The 21144-nt window shown below is 44.6% G+C and overlaps 1 protein-coding gene across 1 annotated transcript in view; it reads left to right on the top strand.

The window, feature by feature from the left end:
* The window catches only part of FARP1 (FERM, ARH/RhoGEF and pleckstrin domain protein 1), a 285921-nt gene that overhangs the window by 206591 nt on the left and 58186 nt on the right, over positions 1-21144 (top strand). The window contains exons 6-13 of the mRNA XM_038569904.1: positions 6522-6619; positions 8981-9095; positions 9980-10127; positions 12772-12867; positions 14281-14444; positions 15378-15446; positions 17741-17816; positions 18903-19149. Of these exons, the coding sequence (XP_038425832.1) occupies positions 6522-6619; positions 8981-9095; positions 9980-10127; positions 12772-12867; positions 14281-14444; positions 15378-15446; positions 17741-17816; positions 18903-19149 (1013 nt within the window). The remainder of the gene's footprint in view (positions 1-6521; positions 6620-8980; positions 9096-9979; positions 10128-12771; positions 12868-14280; positions 14445-15377; positions 15447-17740; positions 17817-18902; positions 19150-21144) is intronic.

Raw genomic sequence — 21144 nt, forward strand, 5'->3', positions numbered from 1 at the left:
TTATGTTCTCAGTTGACTGATGAAACATTGGCACAGTACTAAACTGACCAGCATCTGCACTCTGCTTCCCAGTGTAACCCTTTGCCCCCAGTTACACTTACAAACATGGCAAGAAAGAAAGTACCACATTTTCCTCAGAACCTGGTTTTCTTGAAAGCCATGCTGTGAAGTGAAGCAGTCTCAGAACCTCTTACTGTCCTATGTCTCCTCCTTCTCTCCATTCCTTCACAGGATGGTTTGGGGAAGTCAAACTCTGTGAAACCAAAATGTGAACTCTGTTTCTTTTTTGTTGCTGCCATGGGTGGGTGGATGTGAGCTAGTGATCAGTTTCTTTGAACGTTGGCCAAGTCAGAGAAGTGTGACCATGGAGGTGGGCCTGCCTTTGATCCCTGTGTGATAGCCTATTCACGTGTTCCCTCTGTGTCTCTGCTGATTCCCTTGTCATTGTGACTGTACTGGTTGCTCAGCCAGGGTGGTTTGAGGAGAAGGTGGTGATATACATAAGGTGGCTGGAGCCAATAGGAATGCTATGAATGATAAACATCATCACCATCACTTTCTAACTTACATGACGCACATGGTATGCTAAAGGAGAACAGAGCCTAGTGGCAACGCATGAAGACAAAATGTCTCCTTTTTAAGAGTGTCCTTATGAGTGACCTACCAATCTGACCAGCCAAAGTCTTACCACATATGGCTTTCAAGCTGTAGCTGGTCAGACAAGGCCTATCCCATCCTTCTCCTCCCTCTTGGTACAGAGCACAGTATCTTGGGTGGTTGACCTATCATTTGGCAAAGGGATGAAGACATTCTGTCAGCACTACTTTCAAGGTGGACACTGTGTGCAAGCATTGTTCCAGGCCCTGGGAGTACAGTGGTGAAGACAAGCCTGACTCTTATGGAAGTGGACAAAATGATTAAATAAACAAGAAAAAATATCAGATGATGCTAATTAAGGAGGAGGATATGAGAGAAGTTGACCAGGTGATGACTTTAGATGGGTTAGTCTGGAGTGTCTCTGAGGAAACAGTGAGAATCTGTCCATCCTTTTCAGAGGAAGAGCTTTCTAGGTAGAAGGAACGGTTGGACAGCACTCACACGAACAGGCTCCCAATGCTCAGATACCGTTGACCCTTGAACAGTTCACAAAGAGGAGAGGCAGCTGGGCTGCTTACAGCCAACACACATTAGACGAGTCAACGACAGTAGAGTCTTCCTGTGGTGTCATTGCTGGAGCTACCGTGTCTCAGTCTCTTGTTGGAATGCACATTGCTCAAAGCTTGGCATACTGACGTAGATCTAAAGGCGAATCCAGCTGCATGTCACTGGACCTTTCTGCTGCTTAGGAAGTTGGTGGCAGAAATCCTTGGTTTTCCCCCTTCCCATTCTACTTTGCTTTGAGTTTTGCACCTTTTCAGTGTTTGTGAATCATTATCCCTAGAGGTTTGTAGTTTCCTGCCATACTGGTTTTTGTTATAAAATTCCATACACCTTGTGCCCATTACCCAAGTGCCCCTGGTATGTTGCCAACTACTCTGTCTGACCTGATAAATTCTCCAGTGACACAGGCTCGGCTGGATGTGGCAGCTTTGGGGTGTTGTCGTCTTTGTTTTCTGGCTCCCAGTGTTAACTGACATCTTGAAAGCCTTTTTCAAGGAGAGAATCCATTTGACACAAGGGTGAATAAAATCAATATGAAATTTAGAAGCTCTCCATTGCTTTTGACTTTGTCACAAGGTATAGTGGGAAGGGGACCTTCCAGATCCAGTGTGTTGCCTCCCTCATTCTCAGATTCCTGTGTAAGCAGAAATTTAATGAGGTGACCGTTGAGATACCAGGCACTTTTCTGTAGCAGCTAGGGAATGAGGGAGGGCTTGGGAGAAACTGTATGGACGGCACTTTAGGCGAGTGATGTAGGGACAACGTGGCTATGGAGGTGGGCCTGCGGGTTAGCAGACTCTGAGTAACTCCAGTTTTGCAGTTAATTCTTGGGGCCTTAGGAATAGGTTTCAGCTTCCCATTTATATAGATAGAAGATTAAATCACACTTCGCTGCTAATTCCTTTCTATTTATTGAACCTTATGTTTTGGGGACACTGTATCCTGTTGCCACCAGGGCCGAGGCCTCTAGAAAGAGAAAAGTAGATGTGGGTTTGAAACAGTGATGGGGAGGGATCTTTAGGGAAGTTACCAGGTTTTCTTATTGCAGAGTTCCAAGCCACTCTTGCAGAGCTGACGAGTTTCAGCACGCTTTGCTCTGGGCGTCCTGTCTTCAGTTGGATCCAGTTTCTCCTTGGCTGTGTTCTTCTCAGAGATGGGGAGATCTGTCAAAAGTTGCTGCTGAATCTTCAAGGGCCTGCTCAAGGGTCTCCTTAGGCTGGCATAGAAATTGTCAATTACTTTCCCTCGAATAAGGAAAGAAAGATCAAGACCTCCCAAATGAAATAAAATAGACACGTTTAAAGCAAGGCATCAGATTGGTGTGATTTGCAACACTTGCTGTCTCCGGAAGCCAGAAGCCCTCTTGATTGGCCCTGCCACCATCATCCCCTTCTCCAGACGTGCACCCTTCTGCCAAGGACCCGCTCTGTTTGGAACACTTTGCATTTTCATCATTTGCCAGTTTAATTTTATTTCGTGCCTGCTGAGTTCAACCTAGCCTTTAGCTCCTGTGGATTTCATTGGGATCACTGCAGTGTAGAGTGTGAAGGGTGTTGATGTATCTCTAAAGTTAGCACTGCAGCTAGCTTGTGCGATTTACAGCTGTCGTTAAGAAGTCAACAGGACCCAGGAAGGTCATTCTCATATTACAAGGGCCTCAGAAGAGGAAGACTCAGCAGGAGGAGGGAGTGACACGTTCATCCTGCAGTCTTCAAAATGCCTAAATGTAGGAGCTTCCAGAAGCCAATGGTGCCTTGGAGCCCACATGAGACCATCACCAAAGTCCCCAAAGCCTGTCAGACTCCGACCATTCATCCGTCCCTGAACATTTCCCCGCAAACACAGACCTCGAGTTTGAACTGGTGGATGGTAAAAAATTCAGATTGTAATGCTTTTATGCCTTCTGCTTATTTTAAAAATTAACCAGATAGAGGATTCAAGGCCATGGGGCTGAGAAGTATTAGGTTCAAAAAATCGTCACCTCTGCCTAAACGAGAAAGATGATTTGTGCTGCCTCTTCTTTGGAAACCTGTATGTTGATGTTTTGGTTCTTTTATATTCTCTGCTTTTCTTCCCTTTGACTTCCCAGAGACACAGATCGTGAGAGTAAGAATAAATGTCAGGGGTGGGGGGAGGGTGTGCTGGGTAAAGGTTAAATGTTATCAACTGGTGGATCTGGGGGTATTTTTCATTTTGGGTTTTTTTGGAGAGAACTGGTTACAAAATTGTCTCTAGTTTTTTAGTTCTTAATGGAATTTCCTAAGTAATTTAAAGGGGATTCATTTTTCTTTTCTCTTTTTAAAAATTTTACTAAGTCTACCTGCCCCCCCAAAGTGGGGCTTAAAGTCATGATCCTGAGATCAAGAGTCACATGCTCTACTGACTGAGCCAGCTAGGCATTCCTAGTTTTTCATTTATAAGAGAAAAATTGCTAACATTTATTGAATATTTTTGTTTAGTCACTGAGCTTTCCATGGGTTACTTCACTTAATTTTTATTGAAACCTCTGTGGTTGATCTTATTAAAAGGCCCCCTTTTTAAAAATTAAAAGTAACCGTTCATTATTACAAAAAGAACAGATGCACACGGTAGAAAGTTAGAACATACAGATAAGCAAGAATAAGAAAGTAAAATACTGTATTCCTGTGGCCCAGGGGTGACCATTAGGTAATACATTAGGGTGCTATCCTTTGATTTTTCTCTATGCATCCATATATACTTTTCATTTCACCTTGGCCATACTCAGATTTCCCTGTCTGTCCGATAAACATCATTTGTATCTGCTCATCTAGAAGGAGATTTGCTGTAGGACCACAGTTGCACTTGGTTATATCCTTGAGACCTCATTTTAATCTAGCAGAGTTCCTCCTTTTTCTTCCTTCATGATCCCACCTGGTTGAAGAAACTGGACTGGCTTTACTATAAAATATCCCACCTCCCAATCTTGTCAGATTGCTTCCTCATGGTGTCATTTAGCTCCGTCATCTCTCCTCTGTCATCTTTCAAAAAAAAAAAAAACACTGGAAGGTAATTCTATAGACTTGATGGATATAAGTTGAACATTTTGGGCTAGAATCCATCAGTACTGATGTTGTGTGCTTCCCATTTCATTAATGATGCTAATATTCATCACTGAATTAGGGTGGTGATGTTCCAATCATGCCACTGCGGAGCCAAGTCCCATTACTTTGTCTATATTTAGACGCTTGTCTCCTGAATGGTTTTTACACCAGTTAACAGTCTTTGCCAGAGTCTAATCTCTTTAGAGGTTGTAGAATGAGGATTCTTGCTGTTATTAGTTACTAGCTGTAAGGAACTTTGCCTCATCTACTTGGGTTTTCTGGATATCCTGAAATGCCTCTCCTATTGGAGAGGCAGAGTCTATGCTCAATTTTTTGCCCCAGGTTATCAAGAATTGCTTTAATAGTCTCCTCCAAGGGTGATGCATTCAGTTTTCCCCGCTTTCTCTTTGTTTCTTTTGTTTTTAAAGATTTTATTTATTTATTCACGAGACACACAAAGACACAGAAACCTAGGCAGAGGGAGAAGCAGGCTTCCCATTGTGGAACTCTATCCTAGGACCCAGGATCACACCCTAAGCCAAAGGCAGATGCTCAGCCACTGAGCCATCCAGGCAGGCATCCCTCCTGCTTTTCGTTTGAATACTGAAATGGACTCATGAATTTTCATTAATTCCATGTGTTTGGATTCACTTTAATTTTTTAAAAAATTTTTTTTGGATTCACTTTAATTATTCTTGTTGATACTCAAGTTGCTACAGCATTGAGCAGTAGACACCTCCTTGAGATGTCTCTTTTGCCTTTAAAAAAAAATGATTATTTATTTATTTGAGAGATGAACAGAAATGAGGTGGGGTAGGGGCAGAGGGAGGGAGGGAGATAAATCTCAAGCAGACTCCCCGCTGAGTGTGGACCACTCCCCTATGTGGGGCTAGATCCCAGGACCCTGAGACTATAACTATAACCTGACCTGAAACCAAGCTCAGTTGACTGAGCCATCCTTGTGCCTCTCTTTTGCCTTTTAAATACAATCCATTTATATTTCTTTTTTTTTAATTTTTTTTAAAAGATTTTATTTATTTATTCATGAGTGACAGAGAGAGAGAGGCAGAGACACAAGCAGAGGGAGAAGCAGGCTCCATGCAGGGACCCTGACATGGGACTTGATCCCAGGTCTCCAGGATCAGACCCTGGGCTGAAGGCAGCGCTAAACTGCTGAGCCACCTGGGCTGCCCCTATTTCTTTCTTTTTTTTTTTTCTTTAATATTTTATTTATTTATTAGAGACACACAGAGAGAGAGAGAGAGGCAGAGGGAGAAGCAGGCTCCATGCAGGGAGCACGATGTGGGGCTCGATCCTGGGACTCCAGGATCACGCCCTGAGCCGAATGGCACACGCATTTAACTGCTGAGCTACCCAGGCATCCCAGCAAATATCTTTCTAAAAATGTAGGAGTTCATATTGATTTTTTTTTTAAACCCATTCTTACATTGCACTGTTTTTATTTAATTTCTTTGACTTATAAATGCCTCTTTTCTCTTTCACCAAAAATGTTTACTTGCTTTATTCTGCAATATAAAAATAGCTTTAAAATTAATTTTTTACAGATCTGGTAACTGAGGCTTTTGGAAGAACCTAAGTGAATATTATACCACAAAGATAATCTCATCTCTCCAATTCCCTTGGCAAAAAAGCTCTCCCTAGCCTTAATAAACTACTGTTATTATCTGAGCCCTAAAGTTATTTTTTGTATATTTGATCTGTGAAAAGAAATGTAAATGTTAGTTACACCCTGCAAAAGTTATATATAGAGAGACTAAAAATATAGTCTTAGATTTTTATTTTTTCTTTAAGATTTTATTTATTTATTTGAGAGTGTGAGCACAAGCAGGGGGAGCAGGAGGAGCAGAGGGACCAGCAAACTCCCTGCTGAGCAGGGAGCCTGGCTTGGGGCTTGATCTCAGGACCCCAGGATCATGATCTGTGCCAAAGGCAGATGGTTAACCAACTGAGCCACCCACGTGCCCCTAGTCTTAGATTTTTAAATGGAAAGATGGAGCGTAGAATAAAATGTATTACTCATTGCGTGAAAAGGTTTTAGAGCATGTTTCTGGGTCCTTCTGGCAACCGGTGCATGTTGACCTCGAGGTTGGTAGCACTGGGAGTTCATCCTGGCCGGTGCAGACTTTGTTTTCCTTGGTCTGTGTACCTTTCTCTAGTTCCTCACAGTGTGGACAGGTTGTCAGAAGTGAGCCTGACTTTGACCCCACACCTCCTGCCCTCTTTGCAGGACTCTTGACTGTAGGTCTGTGACGCTGGTCTCTGTATTTGTGTTCGCAGGTACCTGTTTGCTCTGCAGGTGAAGCAGGACCTGGCTCAAGGCAGGCTGACCTGCAACGACACGAGCGCGGCTCTCTTGATCTCACACATCGTACAGTGTAAGTTCTGTCCGTTTCTCTTTTGAGGTCCTGTTGGAGATAACCGTGATCTGATTTTTGGGGAATAACCACATCTATTGAACACAGTAATTATATCTTTGTGTTATTTTGCTGTTAGCTTGAGTGCCAATGGATTGAAGACAGTACTCCTCAAACGCAATAGGTCTACCTACCACCACCACCCCTACCCAATATTGGCCTGTGAATTCTGTGTTCAGTGTCTACTTTTATTTTTCTTTTCTAAAGATCTATTTGAGAGAGAGAGAAGGGGGAGAGGGACAAAGGAAGAGGGAGAGAGAGAATCTCAAGCAGACTCCTTGCTCAGCACAGAGCTTAACGTGGGGCTCAGTTGTACAACCCATGAGGTCATGACCTGAACCAAAACCAAGAGTTGGATGCTCAGCTGACTATACCACCCAGGTGCCCCTCTTTTCAAGGACTAGTATGCAATTGTTGATAATCTCAGTTGACTTAGAGGAGAAGCTTGGACAGATGATGTCCAGGTAAATTAAATTTGTTCTGTTCTGGGTTCTTGGACTTTTTTTTTTCTTGGACTTAATACCCATTATTGAATGTGGCACATTAGCCTTAAGACATAAAACCATCAACGATGGCACTTTCTGTATTCTATTCTATAGAGTTCAGTAAACACCAAGACACATGAAGCTGTACTGAGTCCTAGTGATGCTTGAAACTGGATATTTTAACTTTCTTAATCTAGGAGTGCTCATTCTAAGGCTTACTGATAACTCAGCTGGGCATTTTCTTTTTTCCATCTTTGCTAAGGTAGAAGTTACTTGAAATGGAATATACACATTAGCACTAGTATAAAACAAACTGTGCTGTCCTGTCATTTAAAAATTGCTCTTGGGACGCCTGGCTGGCTCAGTGGTTGAGCATCTGTCTTCGGCTCAGGTCGTGATCCCAGAGTCTTAGAATCGAGTCTCGCATTGGGCTCCCCATAGGGAGCCTGCTTCTCCCTCTGCCTATGTCCCTGCCTCTCTCTCTCTTTCTCTCTCTCTCTCTCATAAATAGTAAGTAAGTAAGTAAATAAATAAATAAATAAAATCTTAAAAAAACAAATAAAAACTTTTCTTGTATCTAGAGTAGACTCCTATAATCAGCCTATTTGAATAACTGCCCAGGTAACAAGATTTCCAACAGTTTGCAGAAAGCGTCACTCCTAGTGGTTAATAAATGACTTAACCTAATATGATGAGGTATTCCTTGAGCCCATGCTTATCTTCTCTTTTATATATGGGCCTTACTGCAGATCTACTAGACTTAGGAAGTAATATTATTGATTTGTCATAGCAGCAGGAGGCTAGAAAATGATTGATTCTTCCACTGGCCCAGCTGGAGCCAGATGAGTTGGCACTGTTTTGTGCAGAGCAAATATTCTCAGTGGGTGTGATTTAGAGGAACATATAGGCCATATCCTGCATGATTACTGGAGGTGCATTGCCCAAAGTGTGACAAGCTGCTTCACAGGACAAAATGAAAGGTAGGTTTCTTAGCAACTGTTCACTAGCTTTTACTCAAAACAGCTGGGCTCTGGTCATTAGGCTACTTTTTATTAAGCTTGTTACACAGACCATATGATTCAAAGAAAAAGACATGCTGTCCCAGGGGTATTAAATTGGTATAAACTGAGCCAGAGCTTGTGTTGTTAAGGCACAATTATTACTTTAAAGGTCTGTCCTTTAGATTTCCAGATCACAGCAATTTGGGGACTCTGTAGAGGTTACGTGAGAAAAATATACCTCCTAGTCCTCGTAGATGAAAAATAAATAAGAATCTGCAGCCTGGCCAGTCATTGCTGACTCTAGGACTTTAAGAAACTTAATAAACTTTGTTTTATGTTACCAAATTACATCATGTATATTTATGCCTATTTACTATCGGCTTTTCTCTACATGAGAAAGCATTTGGGGTTTGCACTAATAATTATTATATACAAGAGTTTCAAAAGTTAATATTGTAAAATTTGAAATTCTGGGACTTCTTTAGAAGTCATAAGGTCATAATCCACATGTCTAGAATTCACTGCCTAGAACAGAAGTACTCCTGGTTGGGTGGGGAGGAAGGAACATGGATGGATGAAGATAGATGGACGCTGAAGTTTTATTTCCAGCTGGTAGAGATGACAAAGAGGGGGAACCATCCTTTCATGTTGGTACAGTTGTTAAATATGTCCTCACAGGATGTCTTCTGACATCCAGCCCTGACGATACACAAGGCTGGGATCACCTTGTCTGCTGCCTTCTGGTTTGCTAGCTGGGGAATGTTCCATGGGGAATGTAATAGATTATGAAGTATTAATCATTTGTGGCTGGGTTTTCTTCTTCTGTTTCTTGGTAGCCGAGATTGGGGATTTTGATGAAGCATCAGACAGAGAGCATTTAGCAAAAAACAAGTACATACCTCAGCAAGATGCGCTAGAAGACAAAATCGTGGAGTTTCACCACAACCACATGTAAGTCCCACTGGGCGCCTCATGTTCCCTTTGGGGTGTTTCTGTCCTTCAAGCGTAGGTGGGTGTACACACACACGCCCAGTAGCTATTGGGACGAAACATGCAAAGGGTGAGAGAGAAGACCACAGAGGTTCATGGGAGTGTTGTTACTCACCTTGGATTCTTCAGACCCCGGTTATCCACTTAGGACCAGAGCTCCATGGTCCTTCTTGATTTCCTGTCCTACTGGAGTAGGCCTGGGGTGTAGGACACCGTGCTATGGAATTAAAGAAAGTGTATAAGATCAATTAACAGGAAATCTAGAAAGTGATATGGTCAGCTAGGGGCCAAGTAGGAATGTTACAAAAATCTAGAGTCTTTGTATCTTCTCCATTTGGGTGGTTTTTTGTTTTGGGTTTTTTTTGTTGTTGTTGTTTGTTTTGTTTTTTGTGATCACTAAAATAATCTTTCAAAAGATGCTCTGTGCCTGTTGTTTTGTTGCTTTGTTTAAGGAGGGTACTTGAGCTTTGATGATAGTATGCCAGTGTTGCCTTGAACCTTGCTTCCAAGTGTAGGCCCATTGTAAGTGACTAAAAACGTGTTTTAACACAGTGGTGTTTTGCTTTTATGTGACCTTAAAGGGAACTCTTTGAGATTCCAAAAAAACTGGGCAAATGTGAGCTAGACTTTTAGGGTTTTGTGTTACACAGGCAATAGGGCTTTTGTCCTCGTTGCTAGACTTTTGGTGATAATGAATAGGAGGTTGGGTGTCATCTGATCAGATAGCTCCATTGTTTGTGATGAAATGCCTTTTTATTTCCCAAGAGAAGTTGCTTAATCTCGAATTAATAGACACAGGGAATTCAAATCTCCTGGCCTTTCTCTTTAATTTTTTGTTTTGTCAGTGGACAAACACCAGCAGAATCAGATTTCCAACTTCTGGAGATTGCCCGTAGGCTGGAGATGTATGGGATCCGGTTGCACCCAGCTAAGGACAGGGAAGGCACCAAGATCAACCTGGCTGTTGCCAACACGGGAATTCTAGTGTTTCAGGTAAGAGCGTGTAGAACACAACTCCGTTCTCTTGGTGACGGAAAGATCAGAGTTGGCCCTTCAGCTCTGATTCCGTGTTGGGTGGGCCAGGTGAAGACCTCTATAGTTAATTTTAGGTGAACAGGGGAAAGACTATAACCTCATCTCAGGGTTTCTAATTCTCTCCAGGCCCTGAGCGTCCAGATTCTAGTTCATTTGCCCTTGCTCTGGTTGGGAGAATGCACAATTCAAGATTCGCTTGTGTTTATTGACTCTGTAGGATCACAGAAATCTTTATCAGTGGACCTGTGCTCAGAACACAGGATGGTAAAATCAGGATTTCAGATCCCCCAAAATAAACACTTTCTTCATACTGGCACGTGATACCCATGTCATTTCCTCCCTCCCCCCGCCCCCGGCCTTTTTTTTTAACCTATTGAGATTTTTAGTTGTTTTTTTGTTTTTTTTTTGTTTTTGTTTTTGTTTTTTTTTACCAAATTTAGGGATTTTTAAACCTAATTTAGGTTTTCCCTGAGTCAGCTGGTTTGTGACTTCAGCTATACATAACTTAAAAATGTAACTTGTATCTTTTAAGATTGAGCGGTTTTATAAACTCCTAAAAGCCAGATGCTATCGTAAGTCTGTAGCAAAACATTGCATTTGAATCCTAACCTGTGTTTTACTTAAAGACATAATTTTCTGTACTCTGAAATGTGTTCTCTCTTGATCACACTGCTATTGTACTGTTCTCTTGATCAGTGCTGCTTTTTATCTCTTAGCAGCTTTGTTGAGGTATTGTGGACCGTAGAGTAAAATTTAAAGTATCCATTTTCCTTAGTTCATATATATGTGTGTATATATATATGTATATGTCCTGAAGCCATCAATAAAATCAAGACCCTGAACATATTCATCACCCCCCCAAAAGCTTCCTCAGTGTTTTTCTTTTAAACAAAAGCAAGTCATCTGTGCTTTGATATCTTTTCTTTTTTATCATTTTTTTTTTAATTTAAATTTAGTCAGGTAACATATAGTGTATTGTTAGTTTCAGAGGTAGAGCTAAGTGACCAGTTGTATATAAACTCAGTGTTCATCATGGCATGTGCCCTCCTTTCATGCCTCTCACCCAGTTACCCCGTCACCCACCCCCACTCCCCCAGCAACCCTCAGTTTGTTCCCTATGATTAAGACTCTCTTATGGTTTGTCTCCCTCTCTGATTTCATTGTGCTTTGGTTCAAAGGGATACCGAGAAAGTGCCTGCCTTTTAAATAGGGTCATTTTCACCAGTTTTGAAGGTGTAAATATGTACATAATCTAAAATACTTTTTTAAGCTCTGCCAGGTTTGGTTCTGTCTCCCCCTTCCTGTTTTACCAAAATAGTCCCAGTGCTTCTCTGCTCCAGTATCAGATGTTTACGACGGACGTGAATTATCACAGAATCCTGTCCCAAGAGGAGTCAAGGTTGGGTTTCATGTGGGAAAGTAAGAAGGGAAGGTTTGAAAGCAGGATGGTATTGGAGGCGGTGACCGCTCTTCACAGTGTTTGACCTGCTGAAATAACCTAAGGAGTATTTGATGAGTAAAATGACCATGAGCCAGATAGAGTTTTCGGTCCTACCCTGAAATTTTTAAAATCGGAAGCTTTAGACATTTCTAAAAATCATAAAGGGGGGAAAAAGAAGTGCCTTAGAATTGAATTAATTTGCTTTGATTATATGTGATACAATCTAAATATTGAGAATTGCTCAGTTATTTAATCATGTACAGAGGCTGTATCTTGGAATTAATCTTCTTGCCAGTGCCTAATTGTTTCATTCCTACCAATTTAAATAAACGGTTCTGGTGTTCGAGCAGACTCCGGAGGAATTCTAATTTTAGTTGAGATGACAGGACAGATGGGAGCTAGTAACTGGCAGCTTCCTCTTGCTTCTCCATCACCCTGTCTCTCCACACCTGTCTTTCAAAGATGAAGATGTGTCCTTTCCTGAGACTGTTCTCTGGTCTAGAAGACACACCACAGGCCAGGCCTCCCCTCCCCATCCTTCTTGGATGTAGTTGGCATCCTGCTGGGCATGGGAGCCAGACCAGTGTGCGCAGTGGGGGTTGATTGCTAACCTGCGGGTTGCATTTACGGAGATTAACAATTAGCTGCTGGTTAAGGGAATCTCGGGATTCTCATTCTACCACATGAACTGTGTGATTTTGGGCACGTTAAAATCTACCCATGCAGCAGTCTCCACATCTGTAAGAGAAAGATAATAAACTCATCTCACTGAGTTTTGTATAAGGTTTGATAAGATAAGGCCTGTAAAGTCCTGATGGAGTGCTTGGTACTCTGGAAGTGATGGTCACTAATTATTGTGCTGGTTGTCATGGTTTTTATTGTTGTTTTTTTTTTTTTTTTAAATCTTTTGGTTTATCCTTCCCTTGGCCAGCTGCTCCTTTCCCTGGAGGCAAACTTCGTTTGAATGCCAAATCATATAATTAGTGAAAAATAATGCTCCAGAAACAGGCATCAGCCACAGCAGCAGCAAATCCTGAGAATTCTCTAGCAGAAGGCGTTCTTCTCGAGCATTCCAATGGCAGGTCCCCATACGCAAGGCAGACCAAAACCCCATGTTGCTTATTAAGCATTTCCTGACTCACTGGCTGATACCTTTCTCAGGGTTTCACTAAGATCAACGCCTTCAATTGGGCCAAAGTGCGGAAGCTGAGCTTCAAGAGGAAGCGCTTTCTCATCAAGCTCCGCCCGGATGCGAACGTAAGTGGATTGGGGGGTGGGGAGGCTGGAGACCAGACCAGACCACCCAGTGACCCTGGGGAGTGGAGGGGCTCTGCTAGGGCACAGGCTGGAACTGCGGCCAGCACTGTGCAGGTGTCTGAGGGTCTGTACCAGAGGCGTACCCAGATGCTCAATAGCCATGTTGTCACCTGGGTGAACAGAGCCCCTTTGGGTAGACAGCCTGACCCATGAGTTGCTAGGGCTCCAGCCTCCAGGTCACCTCCTCAAGACCCCACTCAGCATCCACCAGATCCGGGGCATACCCTTGCCCACATGGGCCTCCAGCTGGCCCCAGTTTTCATGTCCCTACTCTTGTCCCTAAACCTCCGATAGCACCACCCACTTCCTGCAGAACTCCTCGAAGATGTCATCACCCCAGGACCAGGTCAGGGAAAGAAGGAGCATCTCCTTCCCCTGCTGGAAATGGCAGTGGAGGACATGGATGATAGATCCTGATGTCTCCAAGCAGAACTTGAAGATCGTTTCTTTACCATGGAATGAAAGATGACAAATGGCCATCTAGGCTTATCGTTCAGCCACAGAACACATTAAATCAGCTTTTATGGCCAGACCTGGGAAGCAGCCACCCACTAGAAGTTGTTTTTCTGTGGGAAAATGCTTTTTGAGTTCCAGAAGGCTACTTACCAACATAGAATTGCGGCACACTTGTTTGTAAGTTGGGACTGCCCAGAGCTGTGAGAGCCCGCAAAATAGTTGGAATGGCTAGGAACATTCAGGACTGTGGGGAGTCCTGTTTATAAAATATGGCCACTGACATTGAGAGCATTCGGTCGGGGAATAGGAAAATGACACTCTCGGCTTTCCAGAATCAACGGACATGATTTTTTTCAGACTTGAGTGTGACACTTCATGCTCCACCAAAAGAAATGTTCATTTCTTATATGGTCCCTGGGGCCACCTGGAGGCTTGAGCCATATGTTGCTCAACAGAGAAAAGACTGAGACCAATATGCAAAGTTGGCATGAACCTTCAGGGAGAACATAGAAGTATGTTTCAGTTATTTTCAGGAGGTAAAAAAGGGATTGTAGTATTTGGATTTTTTTTTAAAGAAGGAAATGTAGGCCACATACACAAAATCTGTTTATGAATTCTGTCAAAAGAAGTGTTCTGACTTCTAAGTATTCCTGTTTTCTTTAGTTCCTTTAAGGAATTCTGGGGGAGGGAGGGAATGGTTGAGTGGTGACTGTATTTTATCATTAGCAACAACTGTATTTTACTAAATAGGTGAATTTATGGTCCTGCTAGATAATAAAATACACAACTGAAATTTTATTGGACATATTTATTTTCTGTCCCCTTTCACATTGTTTTGCCCAGTGTCCATGGGTAATGGGGGGAAAAAAACCACAAAGTGGTATTTTCTCTTTTTAGAGCTCATACCAGGACACCTTGGAATTTCTGATGGCCAGTCGGGATTTTTGCAAGTCCTTCTGGAAAATCTGTGTTGAACATCATGCCTTTTTTAGACTTTTCGAAGAGCCCAAACCAAAGCCAAAGCCTGTTCTCTTTAGTCGAGGGTCATCGTTTCGGTTCAGGTAAGGATTCCATGTCACACCCCTGCAGTTTGCCATGGGAACATTTGTCCTGAGACCAGCTGTTTCCTGCTGCCTGTGATCACTCCTGCATGGTACAGTGGGCTGATAAGAGGAAAGCCAACTTCCAGGAGCTCTGGCTGCTGGGGTGATGGCGTGATCAGTCTGGGAGGCTCCTGGCAACCCCTCGCTTGTGTTTGAACTAACATCAGCCAAGAGACAGTCCAGTCCACCTGGCCACAACATACTCCTGACAGGACTCTCTAATCCAGAAAAGATTTTCCTTCTCTGTAGAAGCAAGTGTCTCATTAACATTTGGTGTAGCCTCCGAGAATGCTGCATAGATTTGCACATCATTAGTTCACTGTCTCACTTTTTTTTTTTTTTTTTTAAGATTTTTTTATTCATTTGAGAGAGAGAGTACACATAGGGGCAGAAGGAGAGGGAGAAGCAGACTCTCTGCTGAGCAGGGGGCCCTATGTGGGACTCCATCACAGGACCTGGAGATCATGACCTGAGCTGAAAGCAGATGCTTAACCATCTGAGCCACCCAGGCACCCCTCACTTCTTCTTTTAGCAAACATTTGAGTGTCTTCTGCATATCAAGGCCTAGTCTAGGTGCTGGGGATTCACAGCGAACAGAATTATCCCTGCCTCCTCGAAGCATACAGACTCTCCCAATGGTTGCTTAATAAGTAAACACAGAATTATTAAGTGGTTTAGTCATTTGAACACTTGCTGTTTTAGAAGGGAAATACCAAGAGATGAAATGGACACACAGAGTTTCTCTTAGAGCTGCTCTTATTCCTGGCTTGCTGAGAAAGCCCACAAATCTCCCAGTCATGGAAGGAGAGGGGGAGGTAAAGAATGGGATGTCTTGTGTTTAAATGAGAATGCCTTGCTGTCTTCTCTTCCCTCTCATCTTCTCCCTTTTAGCGGTCGGACTCAGAAGCAGGTTCTCGACTACGTGAAAGAAGGAGGACATAAGAAAGTACAGTTTGAAAGGTAAGAGAAATTTCGATACTCCTTCTGATGTGACAAGAGTCATTCTCTCCGGGTGACAGTGCATTCTTGCTTAATCTCTCTTCACCCAGGGTTGGTGAGTTACCAATCTAGTGCCTCATAGTAAAACTGGATCAGTTTAATGAACAGAAACATTGGAGGGCTGGGGTATGTCCTCAAGGGTGAAGTGACATGTGAACTGACCTGGAGGGCCAGGTGAGGAGGAAGAGGAGTAGGAGATGGCAGCGAGGATAAAGCACTGTAAAAGTAAAAATATCGTCTTCTGTGAGTCCTTAAGTATTTTGGGATTTGAATCGAAAGTATTTCTATAAACTTTTAATTAAATACAGTTTGGATGAGAAGCAGCAGGATTTATTACTGTCGTTAGTGAATGCTTATAGCTCTCGCCATGTTTCCACACACTCTGCATACATTAACTCAGAGTCTTCATACCAGCTCCATGAGGTTGGTGCTCTCCTATTGCTTTTTTTTTTTTTTTTAAGATTTTTATGCATTTATTTGAGAGAGAGAGAGAGACCACAAGTGGGGGCCGGGGAGAGGGAGAGAAGCAGACTCCCCACTGAACATACAGCCTCATTCCAGGACCCTGAGATCATGACCTAAGCTGAACTCAAGAGTCAGACGCTTAACCCACCGAGCCATCCAGGCAACCTTCTGCTATTCGCTTTTTTAAAAGATGAGACACTGCAGCTCAAAGAGATTAAATTACTAGCATCTCAGAGCTAGCAAGTGGCCCCTGGTCAACCGGGTCCAAAGCCCCCTGCCCTGACCATGGCTCTGTTGCCCCAAAGGGAGAAGCAGAGAATCTAGGGACAAAGATAAAAGGGTAAACAGATCATGATGTGATGGTGCATTACAGGCTGTTTAGTGCATGTGGATTTTTTCTTTCCAACATTTTTCTTTTTTACATTTTAATACATCCTAAAATACAATATAACACAGAGAACACAACAAACATCCACATTTTTTTTTTGTTTCTGAGTTATTTTCCCCTTTTCTGTGTGTAAATACTTGTGACAGATGTAGCTACCCCCCCCCCCCCAACCAACAACCGTCTTTGCTATTTCCCTCTCCTCTCCCAGAGGCAACAACTGCCAGCTTCATGTTACTTCTGTTGTGCATATTTATGCATCTGAAGAAAATGTGCAGGATTTCTCCGGGGTGTGCTTTTTCATTTAACTAGTAGCTCACCGTACATAATTCTGCATCTTGCGTTTTAAACCCTACCCTGGGGCAGCCTGGTTGGCTCAACTGCTACCTCCAGCCCAGGGCGTGATCCTGGAGACCCGAGATCGAGTCCCACATCGGGCTCCCTGCGTGGAGCCCGCTTCTCCGGAGAACTCTGCCTCTCTCTCTCTCTCTCTCTCTCTCTCTCTTTCTCTGTGTCTCATGAATAAATAAATAAAATCTTAAAAAAAAAAAAAAGTCCTTTAAAAAAAATAAAAATAAACCCTACCCTGATTTGGGGATTGGTGTTGGTATTTTAGGATATTGTGAAAGTATTACATTTTATGTATCTGATTCTCTGGTGATAAACATTCAGAGTACTCGGTGTTTTGTTTTGCTTTTGCTGAAATGAACTTCTGGTTGTGACCATCCTTGTCTGTTTGGAGTATTTGGAAGAAAAGCTGAATGAATGTACATTCGCATGTAATTTCTCTGTATTTATATGGTTTTGTTTGAGTACCTGAAAAGTTTCTAATGCTTGTTCACTGAGGAAGAGGAGGACACCGTAAAGTCAGGCAAAAGATGGAGAGGTGCTAGTGGCATGAAATACAATTTTCCTTCTGCTACTGGGACTGTAAATTCATTCATGGGGGCAGATCTTCTCTGAACTCACCACTATGAAAGAGTTAGCTGATGAGTAGGGATTGCGTCTATTCTAGAATTGATCTAGGAAATCATCACCCACAATACATGAATTGATACTGTATTGTCAGACCAGAACTTGCAATTCAGTGTTATCCTTGGGCCCAGCCACCTCTCCCTCCCAGGGACTTTTCCAGAACTAGAAAGATAGTGAACAGTGGCTGGAGCTCCTGACCACTTGTACCATTGAACAGGACTAGGGGCTTGCAGAGAATTTTTTCAGAATTTAAGTAACCCCTGAACCCTACAAGTAGTATAAAGAGAATGACTCTCTCTTCATGGAGCAGCCATACACACTACTTGAGATGCCTTCATATTGAGGAAGTGCATAAGGCTGTTATTTTTCATTTAAAAAAACAATAACAGCAGCTTACCTAACTTTGGCTATCTTCTGTGATTTCTTCCAGGAAACACAGCAAGATTCAGTCCATCAGAAGCCTGGCTACACCGCCTACAGAGCCGAATTCAGAAGTGCCAAAACAAGTCAGTAAATGCTGATCAACTATTATAATTGTCGGGGGAGGGTTGTTACCAAACTTTCTCTGCTAAGTACTGGGTTTCATAGTATGCTTCTGAGCTATTTGCCCTTCATCTTTGGGGTTCTTTTTGTAGAGGAGAATATAGCTATATGCCCTGGCTTTGAGCACCCCAGCCTATGCTCCATGAGCCCCAGAGTGGGTCCTTTTTTAGCTGACTTCATGTCCTCTGTCCCATGCGTTTGCCATGAAGTTTGCTCTGTTGGCCTGAACTCAGCTTAGGAGTGGAACCACCCAGAGAGCCAATAGAGCGGAGTCTACCCTCCCCCTACACGGGGGTGGTTGTGTGAAGACACCAGGCCCTCCTTTGCACCTGATGGGTGTAGCTCCCATTCACGGCCAAGGTCAGAACCCTTTGTTGGCACCAGACTGGGTGGTGAGTTCCCAGGACTCATGTTACAGGGCAGTGACCGCAGCTGGCAACCAGAGACATTATCACTCTTGCCCTGAGGTTGGTGAGAGCTCATTTTCTGGATGTGTTTTCGGGGTTTTCTCCATGAGAGAATACCAACTTTGTTGGGGAAGGACATGAAGCAGAGTCCCTTTGTGCTTCCAAAGAGAGTGCCTAACCTGTCTGCTCTTCCCCGAGAAGTACAAAGAAGCTTTTGTCTTTTGTCTGAAATCCGTGTTAACTCGCCTTGGGGGGTGGGGTTGGGGGGGTGGGGGGAGGGTTCCAGTCCACGATGTGTTTTCCACCTCTCCCTGCCCACCCTTTCTTGGGCAGCCCCCTGCGGGGTTGCAAGGACTCTAAGAAACGTTGGCAACCCCCTAGGGGCCTGCAGGCCCCAGGGAGCAGACGCAGCGCCCCACCTGGGCTGCAGGAGAGCCCCCCCCCCCCCCCCGGAGAACCTTCTGGATGCCGACCACATGCACTCGGGGGTGACTGCTGATTAGCCGCGTGGCGGTGCGGATCGCCGAGAGCAGCGGCTACGTGGCCGGGAGCTTCCGCAGGGGTCCGAGAGGAGCCCCTGAGTCGGCTCTGCGCTCCCCGCCTGGGGCCCGCGGTGACCACCCCCCTCTCTCGCCCGCGCAGGCGCAGCAGCGAGCCAGCCCTCCCCCCGGAGCAGCCCCCGAGCCCGCGGGCGCCCCCCCAGGAGCCGCGCCCGCCGCCCCTGAAGAGCGCCCGAGCCCCGCGCCGCCCCGGAGCCCCGCGGGCGGCGGGAAGGCGGCCGGAGCCCCGCGGGCGCCCGCCGAAGAGGAGGAGGAGGACGGGGCCGCCGCCGCCGCCGCCGAGGACAGGAGTCCGCAGAGTAAAGCTCAGCCCCCGCAGCCGAGCACAGGTCCAGCATCCAGGGCTGCCAGAGGCAGCAGCACTTCCATTCCTTTCATTGACTGCAGTGACGTAGATAGCGAATCCGACCTGCTCAGGGAGCAAGCGTCCCAGTCACGGTCCCAAACAAATGACAACTATGAGGGTGATTTGACCAGTGGGGTTTATCTGCTCTCCCGGGAGGAGAGGCAGGCGGAGGCTAGGCTCAGGGCATCCCCCCGCTCCGTGAAGTCGTCCCGGCCTCCCTCCAGAGAGTTCCTCGACGGCGATTCTGCAGACCTAACCTTCGATATGAGCGGGAGCCCCAGACTCCCCAGACATAGCTCCCTGATAGATGAGCTGTTCAGGGCCTCAGACGGCCACAGTACCCCCGGCACCCCACTGTCTCCCAGGAGCAGACGGTCGAGTCCAAATAGGAGCTGGGACAGGACTGGGTCTCAAGGCTATGTTTCTGAAAACGGGCATGACCCACGAGAGGAAAGTATGAGAGAAGAGACTCTCCCAAGCCAGGGTCCTCCGGGTCCTCCTGAGAGCCCTTCCCCGGTCCTCCAAAGGCCATACTTACGGAAGTCTCCCCAGTAGGTACAATAAGTCAGAGACAGACCCGCTCATCCTCAGCCAAGTAAGTTCAACCCCAGAGCCATTGGATGGGCTTGATGGCCGTGGAAAGGGGAGACTGGGCAGCCTGGCTGCATCCGAAGGTAGAGTGCTGGCTAATGGTGCACCTCTCGGGGCTCCGACCTCAAAGATCCCCCCCCTGCGGTCAGGGTGTGCCAGCGACTTGGCAGACCAGCGAGCACCCCTGCAAGTGACGGAGGGCTCCACCAGCAGCGGGACTGAATCCAGTGATTCAGACTCCGAGATGGTGGCCTCTTTGAGCCAGCCGCTCACGTTTGGCAACCCAGCAGTGCTGAGCTCCCCTTCCATGCTGAGAAGTCAGAAACACTTGGGTGGCCTGCATGTGAGTGAGGAGGAAGAGGAGGATGAGTAGGAGGGCCGGCTTCAAGTGTTGGGAACCTAGAGTCCTGAGTCTTGTGTTTCAGTGGAGATGATCTGTTCTAGCGACTCATTAATCTTTAGTCAACATTTACTAGGGGAAGTTTTGGACAGATGTGTTTGGATAGGGTATGGCTGGCTCTAAGATCTTTAAGAAAAATGAAACTTCACACAGTGGGCTTGCTTTCCAAAAAACAAAAAAAACAAAAACAAAAACAAAAATAAAAAACGTGGACAAGATAAATAGTAAGATGTAATGACAAGTTACCATGAGCCTGTTCATCTTTCTGGTTGAAGGTGAGGAAGAAATACGTAATTCTGAATCTGATCATGTGTATAGTGTGTTGTATTTACGTGGAAATCTTCTGTGTGTGTTGAGTTTGTATGCAGATCACGCTCCTATTGACTGAATGTTTGGACTGACGTAGCAGTGAGATCCCAGGAAAGGTGTTGGTTTTACGTTTTCCCCCTTTAAGAGGAGGTGCTGCTTTTTTGGAGCCTCATAAAGTGAGGGATTGACATAATTCAAGACCATTTGTAAGTTGATTGCTGGTTGAGATTAAGTGTTGGTGAAATCTTAGTCAAGAATAATGAGCATTTTAATGGGAAGAATAGTCTTTCTTCTTTCCAGACTTCTTAGGAAATGATGTAAAGGATGTCAGGTGGAACTGTAATTTACGAGGGATTACTGGTTTGGTTCGGATTTGCATCAGTCGGTCAAATTGTTAGCTATGTTTTAAGAAGCTATAGCTCTGGCTGTCAGAATTTCTAATTGAAACTCAGAAATACTGTTGAGTGATGATGGGGGGTAAAATAAGACCTCGCAATAGGCACTGTTGTTCCCAGGCTGGCAAACCAAAGGGCTGCCTCTGAACCACACGCAGCCTAGAGAAAGATCCCAGTATTGCTGCCCCTAGTTTGGTTGTTATTTTCATTCTTAGTGTTCACACGTGTGTGAACAGTGTCTTCTCTTTGGAACAATGGCTTCCAGATGTTTCTGTGTGCAGGA

The sequence above is a fragment of the Canis lupus genome, chromosome 22 (genome assembly GCF_011100685.1).
Source record: "Canis lupus familiaris isolate Mischka breed German Shepherd chromosome 22, alternate assembly UU_Cfam_GSD_1.0, whole genome shotgun sequence".
NCBI classification, from domain to species: domain Eukaryota; kingdom Metazoa; phylum Chordata; class Mammalia; order Carnivora; family Canidae; genus Canis; species Canis lupus.